The sequence below is a fragment of the Xyrauchen texanus genome, chromosome 15 (genome assembly GCF_025860055.1).
Source record: "Xyrauchen texanus isolate HMW12.3.18 chromosome 15, RBS_HiC_50CHRs, whole genome shotgun sequence".
Lineage (NCBI taxonomy): Eukaryota > Metazoa > Chordata > Actinopteri > Cypriniformes > Catostomidae > Xyrauchen > Xyrauchen texanus.
The window spans coordinates 33,019,455-33,030,717 of NC_068290.1; the positions used below are offsets into that span (position 1 = coordinate 33,019,455).

An 11,263-nucleotide genomic window follows, 5' to 3' on the forward strand; every position below is an offset into this window, starting at 1 on the left:
CCTCTGGCAGGATCCGATGGTTCAAGAAGCATCTGAGCGCTGAACCATAGGATGGGGCTTATGCCAATTGATGTAAGTTCTTTCATTCATATTAATTCCAATGATATGAAGACTTTCTGATAGAACTGTAGTTCCAACCACACAACTTTGAAATGCTGTTTGCAAAAGTTCATTTGAACTCTGGTTTTGGGAAACACCAAATCGTTGAACTATTTATATGTGGAACATGCGACCATAGTTGGCCAACAATGCTTTTGGGAAATGCAACCCAGATTGGACCTTGCCATTTTTGTATGCAATATAGGCCTACACCATGCGGTCAGTGAATGGACTTTGGGTGGTCCGTGGCAATGCTGTCTAAGGCTGAGACAATGTTAGGTTTGGGTCTAGGTGAACCTTAGTGGAAATATACTTAAAAGTTCAATGTCTTGACTTTGTGCATCACTGCATTCCAAAGTGTGTCATGATATGTTGCACACTCAGCATAGTCAGCATTCTGTCTTATTTACAGCCAGTTTTCTCATTCAGGTTGTGGCATGGGGGGTGTGGTCATGTGCCGGTCTGCGGGAGAGGGGGACTTCATACATTCACTGCGAACTGACGTGGAAGAAATCCGCACAAAGCCACACCCAATGCTAGGGAACCGATTGCCCCATGCTGTTGTCAATTTTACAAATCAACCTCACAAGCTTGAAGCTTGGCTTCCATAGGAAGGAATTGAAAGCATTCACTCACTACGCGCCAATGGAAACATACGATAAGAAAGCCAAACTGCTAGTGTTTTTAGCAACACGCATGTCTAGATGTAGAACACAGGCTAAATATAGAAAATTACTCAAAAGCTTATCATCGATATCATACAGTTGTATCCCGATAAAAAATGTATATAGTTTATCGCCCAGCCCTACAGTGAAGAGTACATGTTGTATAACCTCTACCCCCTAAACCTAACCGTCAGTGGAGTTCAAATCCGAATCACTCTCGTGAATGCGATTACTTCCTGGTTTCAAATGCAGGTCTGTGATGCTGCTGACACAAGCAATCAGTCATGTCCCAGGAGAATGTAAACACACTTGAACTGATACAAAAATATCTGATGGGAGATGACACTTGTCAGTAATTCAGCAGAACGGGATCCATGTCAGGGTACAAGTGCTGGGCGATATATCAAATATTCATAATATAAATCACGATTATTTTGCTGAAAATAGAAAATTAAGCAACATCATGAACATCGCAATAATTTTAATGAGCCTTATTTGGCCACTAAATTCATTACAAATGAGGAGAAGGATAAGTGCAGCGCAGAGAGCCACACGTAGCTGCCATGAGTACGTTTGTGTTGTGTGTTTTTTTGTTTCATTAAATATTATTTTTCCCATTCAGCCGGTTCCAGTCTCCTCATTTTCCTTTTGAACCGTGTTTCAATGCCTTATCCCCTGACACAAAATATGACTGTTTTGCCCTGAATAGCCAAAACTCCACCTTCTGCGACAAAATAGTGCTATATCTGTATTTCAAATGGGTGAATTCTCTGAGGCTATCAGACGACATTCAGCATTCAGCTCTGCCTCAGCACTTTTCATATTCCCTTCCAACTCTATGAGTTTGGATTTTGGATTTTTTAGTTAATGAGGTATACTGTATGATCCAGCTCCTAAGAACTGCCTTAAGTGCCTCCCAATCCATACTGAGAACAAGTTGGTCTCCATATAAACATTGATTTCAGCCTTTAACATTTCTTGTAGTGCTGTTGGAAAACAAATTTCAGCGATGCATCGCGATTCATACTCAAACGATTCTGAATCGATTCTCTAAAGAAACAGAATCGATACTGAGTTCAGTTTAAATCGCAACAGAGCAGTGTTGTGCGCCAAAGACAGATATAGAAACAAAGACGCAGAGTTAAGTGCATACACTAAAGTCAAGTGCATAAACATGACTGTTTACATACCAGCTGTATAAAACACATGACCATTTGTGCCCGAATGAAACTACAATCCCGACATTCTTTCACAAACCCACGCACATAGCAACAGGAGAGATTATTCGTGATAAGAAGCCAACAAACAACACGAAAGACGAGCTTGCGCTGATAGTTGCACTTCTATCAGGAAGACACGCAGGCTTGAGTGAAGTTTAAGATGCCATTTATTTGATAAAAGTAAAACATAAAGTAATGTCTCACTCTTTGGCGTAGGCTCCGTCCGGCGGTCCGAGGGAGTTGTACCTGGAACCATCATGTCCTGCCAGAGATAGGAGGCAGGGGCGAGGAGCCTACCCCCAAAAAGAGAGAAAGTAGTATACTACCCCCAAAAGAGATGATCCAGTTTGGTACAAACCAGGTCTTGTGTTAGGCGTTCATTCTGGAGAAGGAGAAAATAAGAGATGTGAGCATCAGAATTGACATGAAATTTGCGCTCTCTCTGGTATGGTTGTGTGAAGCCTTTGCAATAGTTTTTTTTGGGGTGTGATTTTGGGCTCTCCGTCGAGGCCCCTAGTTGTGCAGGATCTGCCTAAGGCGAGCAGCGTGATATGCGGCCCTATGTTAGGCTGGCGTTGCTGTGCAGTATCTTTGTTGAAAGACAACATTTGATATGAAAACCCTCCGACGAGGGAAGAGTTGTTTGAGGTATCTTTGCCGAAGGTGGACAACGTGTGTAAAGCCATACGATAATGGCAATGTTGCGTTCAGTCCCTTCGTTGAAAGACATCTGATAGGAAAACCCTCCGATGAGGGAAGAGTTGTTTGAGGTATCTTTGCCGAAGGTGGGCAACGTGCGTAAAGCCATACGATAATGGCGACGTTGCGTGCAGTCCCTTCGTTGAAAGACATTTGATATGAAAACCCTCCGACAAGGGAAGAATTGTTTGGGTATCTTTGCTGAAAGGTGGGCGACGTGCGTAAAGCCATACGATAATGGCGACGTTGCTTGAAATCCCTTTGCTGAAAGACATTTGATATAAAAACCCTCTGACGAGGGAAGAGTAGTTTGAGATATCTTTGCCGAAGGTGGGCAACGTGTGTAAGCCATATGATAATGGCGACGTTGAGTGCAGTCCCTTCCTTGAAAGATGACATTTGATATGAAAATCCTCCGACGAGGGAAGAGATGTTTGAGGTATCTTTGCCAAAGGTGGACAACGTGTGTAAAGCCATGTGATAATGGCGACATTGCGTGCGGTCCCTTCGTTGAAAGATACACCATTTGATTATGAGAACCCTCCAACGAGGGAAGAGTTGATTGGCATCTTTGCTGAGATGTGGGCAACGTGCGTAAAGCCATACGATGGCGATGTTGTCGTGCAATACCCTGTTGAAGGATATCCCATTATGGTGCCACCTTTCCAGCGGCTGGCTTGTGCAATACCCATGCAAAGGAACAATGTTGAGATTATGGAAGCCCTGGCAAGGGGGGTAGACATAGTTATGCGCTATCCTTGCGAACAGTGGGCGTGCTTGAGTTGAATCGGATGTTCTGGGAGAGAGCCACCAACCACCACCAGATATGCATGAGCTTATGGCTGATGGAGAGTTGAGCTTGTTTGATGTTTTGGGTTAGGTTGACCATTTCGGGTACGATTGGGGAGAACGGCAGCCAAGCATCTTCATTGTGGATTCCAGTATACCTCGAAGGGTGCCGGTAGGAGCTGGTCTGTGGAACTTCTGCTAAACGAGGGAGGGAGACAGAGATTATATTGAAAACACAGGGATGTGTCTGGCTGGGATAATGAAGTTGCAGGAAATGCTCTGCCATGTCAGACGTCTCATAAGGAACATGATGGTTCGAGGGGGACCAGCCTTCATTGATTTATAGTGACGACTGCGGAATTGACGCATAACTACGATGCGTTTGCGTGTCTGAAGGAAACCCATATGACGCTGGCCGTGACGGTGGGTGTGGAATATAAAGGCCTCTTTTAAAATTCTCTTGTTGATGTAGCTTGCTGTAGCATCATGAAATGCAGCTGCTCTGGGAATGTATATCCCATTCCTGTACTCAAACATATATGTTACCCCATATAGGGTAAAGAACCATTTCATTGGAGGGTATAGTGGAATGTTGTTTTGCTGGACCATATAATGAAGTGCTATATGAATAAACGTGGAAGGATTTGATAGCTTGAGTCTCTGTGTCATATCTTTCTTCCCTCAGCTGAGCCACATTGAGACAGGGATTGCAGATCAAGAAAATTTGTTAAATACATTAAATTACCTAACGATGGGATTCGAAGAGAGCAGATGGAGCGTAGGAAGCTATATTGAAAAAGTATAATTCTGTCCATTTTCCTGTGAACCATGATCCTAGAAAGTAACCCCTGAGTCCTGTGGAGGGAGCCGCATCCATGAATAGGCACATGTCATCCGGAGATTTGTGGCAGCCATCATCGATTGATAGGTAGGAGAGGTTGTCTACGGAATGAGCTAGAGTGGGGAGGCGGGAAACGAAGGAGTGGCCTTGAGGAATGATAAGCATGGCAAAATCGAGGTGGCCTGGTAGGGACTGGAGATTGCTTATGAGGCCCAAACTGACCAGAGAATGACGTGTAAATAGACCTGATCCTGTTGTATTTCTTTAGGCAGGAAGCTTGCATGTTTAGAGAATGAAGATTGATGCCTAGAAATTCGAGAGATGTGGCCCCTTTTTTGGAGCAAATAGAGTGTTGTTGGCTGTAAAAGTGAACATGGGAGTCTCATGTACTCCCTGCATCAGAGCCGCAGTGGACAGTTTTGTTTTTGAAGGAAATGTGACCCAAAACATACAAAATGTGTGTATGTTTGTGCAAATCATTTTACAATGGATTGCTTTGTGAATGTGTGTCAATATAAATCTGGATCTTCAAACTGTGATTATCAAGCATGGATCAGTACCAACTGTTCGAGTCCCAGCTTTACGTCCTGAATATGCAAGTATCGCGCTTTATATTTTGTGAATATTAGCAAATCTCCTTTCCGAATGTGCTTGATAGCTGATTCCACGGCTAATGCACTAAGGTTACCATGGTCTCTGACTGCATTCGTGGAGACTGGATATACATATATATTCATACGTATATGGCTGATCTCGGGTATTTATGCTGTCAATCATATTAGTTCTGATTTTTTTGCTGCTGTAGTGTCTTAAGCAGGGGCTGAAAAGGCACGGACCTCTTCCGGAAAGGGAGTGGGTAGCGGCAGCTCGTTTGCATTTAAAGAGACATGCACAAAATCAGCGTGTTTTGATTCCACCCTAAAGATACATTTATAGCATGGCATAGTAAATGATCCGTGGGGTATTTTGAGCTGAGACTTTGCAGACGCTGGAGACGTCTGGGACTTATTAGGTCTCCTTTAATGGTAACAGATTATATTAATGAGCTTGACTCGGAACAGGATTTATCCAGTGATTGACAGACCTACTTACCTGCTACTAAAATGTAACGTCCCTGACCATGCGCATTAAAAGGGAACAGCTCATATCAAGATGCTTTGATGCTTAAAAATGTAGTTGGTCTGACGTGACTGTTAGACTCTGGGCTTTGAAATCTGTAACATAGATAAAGCCCTGAGTGCTTGAAGATCCCCGGTGTCAGAGGTGCGTTGTCATGAAGTAAGTATAGAGTAAGAAAATGCTGCGTTTTATGGATCGGCATTAATGCATCCTTGGAGGCTCTGTGAACATCACTCGAAATGTTGTGCTGAACGAAATAAGTTTATTTCACCAAGGACCCTTACACAAGGCTTTGGTGAAAGCTATATTAACCTGTTGATACGCATTTGTTCACACTCGGGAGTGACGTCACTCTGCTTACATTTTTATATATAATTTACCATCTATATATGTAATTAATGTGAACCAATTATACATCTTTTCAAAGGTCTGAGGGTTCAACGTTGATATCCGGATCTCTGTTGCATGATATCAATCCTCCAGAAACAGCAATTTGTTTATATAAAAACATGTTCAGGACAAAATATTTCCATTACTATAAATTCATAGTTCTCCAACTTTAAAAAATAACAACATATATTAATTCTGAATCTTGGAAAATAAAGCAAAGTGTCTTCTTTCAAATGATACTACAATTGTGTCCATACTCTAAAGGGTCCAGTAAATACAACCATTTAAGTTCAGGTATGTCATTTTCATAGTTTGTACTGAAAAAAGGGGGGGGTTGCACATCGACGGGTTAAACTGTGATGCCATGCTCCCTCGGAATGCCCACATCATGGGCTTGGTCTTTCCTAGTAAGTAGGGCATAGGGATGATAAATTGTATTGGAAAGCACCCATTACGTGATTTGGGCGAAGGCGAAACTGAATGGAGTAATGGGACCCCGTACAATAAACACTGACTGTACATGAAGATATCCTTGAATTATTATCTTAATTCCCCGATGGGGAATGCTCGGGCATGCGCATGGTGAATGGCATGTGAATGAACCTTGACCGAGTTGCCCTCATGAGATTGCGCGATTGCCTGCCATAACTATGAGAGTGAATGCGCGGTTAACATGAAATACTGGCTTTTGATATCGATGCGGATGCGTTATGATGAACAGGCAGCATGGCAACGGAAGGCTTCGATCCATGACTAAATCTGAATGCATTTGATGGATATGAAAATGACTCTGATGATTTTGACAGACTTGTCGTGGAGCGCGCTCCTTCCGCGCCGGGTAGTGCAATCCGATTGAGAGAGATCTCTTCAATGTATGAGATATGGATGAAGATAAGTTTTGCTGGTTGTTTACTCCCCATGGGTTTGTTGTTGGCAGAAGTTGAGATGAATTGATGACGTCATTGGAAAGGGATGGCGGGCTTCCTGAGATGTTCTGTGCACTGAGGCAGCGGTTCGGGAGATGTTGGTGATGTTTTTCGTTTAATTATTTATTTCTTCCCCCTAAAATTTTTAAATGCTTAAATAAAAATAACAATATAATCAGTTGAAGTAATAGTATTCAGTGTGATTTGATGGAGAACCAATATTTTTTTTTGTGCTTTTAAGAGATTATTTTATATGGTTCTAAAGAAAGAAACTGAAAACAGAGATACTCTTAAACTATAGAGCCATTTATTTAATCTTGTGGGTTCCATGTTTTGTTCAGAGCTCAATGTGACTCGTTCTGATTTTTAAAACAGCTGTTAAATAAAAAGATGAAAGGAAAAAAAAAACTGAAAAAAGAAAGATATTGAAGGACAAAATGCATCGTGATTCATCGAGAATCGTTTTATAATCGAATCGTTTAAATGAAATTGGGTCAATGACGTGACGGGTCATTTTTTTTGTCCAAAGGCCTTAATAATAATAAAAAACAAAGATATGACATCCAAAGTATGTAAGGAAGTACAACTTGATCTCTTTTATTGAATCCAAAAGATTTTAATTATACTTTACTACATATAAAGGTATTTTAAAGATTTTGAAGTGTCAAAATGTCATTCGGTTTAACCGTCCGAAGGCCAATACAGCCATTTCATTTGTGATTAAAATATCTTAAAATGTAATAAATTTATATAATTTTTATTCTGGCATGATTTTATAACATCATATATCAACATTGTGCAAAATGGTATTCAAATTATGTGTAGAAGTCGTTGCTTTGTTATGAGAAACAATGTCATTGGCAATGTTGGCATTGATGTCATTCCGAGAAACCAATATAAAGGCACCATTTTGGATCAAGTCATGTGTTCAATATCATGTGACAGGATGTGACATCATTCAGACACCTGCAAATGACCACACGGTTGTGAAGCAAAGTAACTCACTCTCTCTTAACTATTATAAAAATTCATGTTTTCACTTGCTCATACGCATGTCCCGAAATATCAGGTCATTCGGTACAACCGCTATAAAACATGGATAATGTTTTAATATTTAAAAAAATTGTACTAAATATAAAATGTTTGATTGTCCTTTTGCTAGATAACTAACTAGCTAGATAGCTAGATATCAGCCTGTTAGCACTGAGTGAAGATTTTGTCATTCGGTTAAACCGAAATTTTGGTTATACCGAATGACCTACTGGTTGTACTGAATGACAGCACTGTATGTAGGTCATTAATGTTTTTGCTTCAATATGATCAAGGACTGAAACCATCAAAAGATTAAAATCTCCACCCAATATTATATCAAGAGGGGTGCCAGCGGCTTGCAACATCCTTTCAAGATCTATAAAAAGCCCTGATCTTCCAAGTTAGGTGTGTAAATATTAGTCAAAATAACACTTTTCCCCTGAATTTCCTCAAAAAAAAATACTGACTCTTCCTAATTTATCTTTAATCTGTTTGAGACATTTGAATTGTAGATGTGTACTTAGTGTAATGGCTCCCCTGCTCTTACTTGAGTCAGCACTAAAGAAAACATGTCCACCCCATATCATCCCAAATTTCCCTGTAGGGACAGATGTGTTTCCTGAAGAAACACAATATTATATTTCTTGTGCTTAAAAAGAGAAATAATCTTACTGCTTATGGGGTGCCCCAACCCATTCACATTCCACGTGGAGAGAGCCAATATACTCATATTAACATTTGACATTTTGACATATGATAAAAAACAGATTGCGTGTCAAAAACAAAATTATAAAGACCACATTCCAACATTAGAGCAACAATCAAACCCTGAACTTCTCTCAGAACCAAACAAACAGAAAACAAGAAAAGTGTGCGCATTAACCCCACGCACGACAGCGCCAACTGGCGTCCCCCCCCCCCCCCCAAGCCAGAGACCTGTTCAGAGCTCCACCTCAACACCTGTAATTAAAAAAAGCATACTAGAATGTCAAGGATGATAGTCATAGTTTAGAAAATGTTCTTCCAGTGTTCTGATTAATTACAAAGCATTCCAGGACACTTGGTTCTTGTGCTAAGATTAACAATGAAATGTCCTTGAAAATACACTAATAAAAACCAATGTACCACTAAAGCTTGGAAAAGGCAACGTGATATGCAAGTTAATAATTAGAGAACAGCCAGTGTGTTTTGACATCTGGTGAAGGCCTTTCACCTCTCTGAAATTACAAAGTTCTTAAAGAGTTTTGAATCTATTTGACTATATTGTCAAATATGTGTCAAAGTTATACATCTAAATATGATGTTTGAATTAATCTGTCATGCTTAGAGCTAGAAACATGAAATATTCAACATTTAGTCACATTTGGTTTAAAACACATTTCTCGAAGAAATTGTAACCACAGTCACATATTTGGGCTTAAGACCAATGTGCATCTAAATCTGAGCAAAAAGTTGAGCTCTACAAGACAGACTGTCAGTAAAGAGACTGAATTTTTTATTATTATTCAAACTCTACATTAAAAAGTTATCTTCAATGGACATATTGCATTGCCTAATATCCAAAATGCCAACAATGCAACAAATACCAGATTGGGTATCTTAAAACAGCACTGCTATAGAAATGAAATGAAGATAGTGGTGGGAATGCTCAACAACTGTTCAGGCTTTAAATAACTACAATCATCTACTGCTTTCACTATGTAATGGGGTCTGATTACATAAAAGCAAAGTGGGATTGTGAGTACGATCCACAAAGCAGACTGTTGTGCTGTCAGAGAGGGGCCACTGACTAACATTTAAATGGCCGATGAGATACTTTACCACCACTAGAAGTTTCTGTGAGAATGCAATACCATTCAAGTTCATCACACCTGTGTTTATGCAACAGTCCTCACAAGGCTTGAGTTGAATAATACAAAATTGGGTACATTTTAGTTCAAGGTATTTAAATTTTAATATACATAGAAATGTTAAGCAAACAAGTTGCTCATTTAAATGGAATAATGAGCTATTGATTCAAGAATAGAGATGGAAAAAAGGTGTGAGAATGTAACACAAAAGCATCACTGGCGGGTGAATAAGCAGTTGTTTGTTTTTCATTTCCTGGTTACTCTCCCCTCATGTGGCTGTTAGACTATAGCTTTAATCAAATGTCATGCCAAGTCTTTGTTTAGGGCTGTTATTATTATTAATACAGAACATAATTAGGGATGCTTATTTATAGCGCATATGGTCAAAAACACTGCAAGTCATCAGATGGTTTATTATGTCATCTATGATATCATCCCAACACAGCACTGTGCTTGGATCCACACTGAATAGTAAGAGTTCAACCAGTGACTGTGTGTGGCTTAAACGAATACAAACTAGATGGTCAAGATAGTACGAAAGATGTTGACCATGTCAAAGTGTTGATATAAAATGGGCACACTTAAATGCACTCTAACTAGTTATTGCACTGGGTGGTTTCAGAACATATAATACTCAAATCAAATATAGTAAGAGCTTTGTACACTCACCCTACAGGAGGTCTGACAGCAGCGTCTCGCAAATTCATCTGTCATAAACTAAATCCGCTTTATTCCAACGCGTCACTCTCGTGTCCAGGGGGGGACAATGGGTTGCAATTCAAAAACAATTCATGTATTTGCCACCTTTAAAGAAAAAGCATGAAAGCACTTTAGCAGAACGACACAAGAACTTTTCTCAACACGGCTGACCTTACAAGGTGTCACATACAGTCACTTATCCAGAATGACTTGTCCATTCACCTCGGTCTAACAAGTGTTTAATGTTCATATTTTCGTTCTCACAAAATGCAAACAACAAATAAACCCCATTCAAATACTTCACTTGTCACGCCGAAGACCGCTAAATACATACGGTTATCGCAACTATTAACATATAGCCAAGTTGCGAAGTCCTAGCAAAAGGAAAACTAACCGAAATCTTGCCATAATATAACATTCTGAACATACGTACGTGGATTCCGCTGCACGTAAACATATATTGTACAGCGGCAGAAGTGTTGTGCATGTGAATTCTGTTCTAATCCTTCCAGAGTCGCTCCCGCGTCTGCCCGAGCACGCGCTCAACGGCAGTGAACGCGCCTAGAGGACAAATCGCGGGAAGCGCGTGCGTGACAGTAAACCTTACTGATACCGTGATACTGCAATAAATGACTTCACGACTTCAAAAAAGTTTTATTTAGCGAATACTCCACTCTACCTTAACTATAAAGACATAAGTTCTTAACTACAATCGTCTTTATTCTGTTTGAAAGAATATTAATTTTACCTTATTAACACTAGGATTCGAGTAAAATCAGTGTGAAACTGCTGTTGATTATACAAGGTTTTACAATGGTAACCGTTAATATAAGCTGCTGCGACCGTACAATTCCATTCAAATAGTGTTTGTTTACTTCCAGCTTTCTATAGTTTATAAAAAAAAAAACGTCTGTCTCATTGGCTACTCACATTA

At 40.0% G+C, this 11,263-nt stretch overlaps 1 protein-coding gene across 5 annotated transcripts in view; it reads right to left on the reverse strand.

Moving 5' to 3' along the window:
- Window positions 1–10,880, reverse strand: part of cobl (cordon-bleu WH2 repeat protein) — a 132,748-nt gene extending 121,868 nt beyond the window's left edge. For 4 of the 5 annotated variants that reach the window (XM_052143766.1, XM_052143764.1, XM_052143763.1 and 1 more), the window contains exons 1-2: window positions 10,763–10,880; window positions 10,300–10,434 (exon numbers count right to left, since the gene is read on the reverse strand). In XM_052143766.1, the coding sequence (XP_051999726.1) occupies window positions 10,300–10,337 (38 nt within the window). In that variant the 5' untranslated portion in view covers window positions 10,338–10,434; window positions 10,763–10,880. The remainder of the gene's footprint in view (window positions 1–10,299; window positions 10,435–10,762) is intronic. The other variant, XM_052143765.1, reaches the window with a different exon arrangement.
- Window positions 10,881–11,263: the final 383 nt, after the last annotated feature.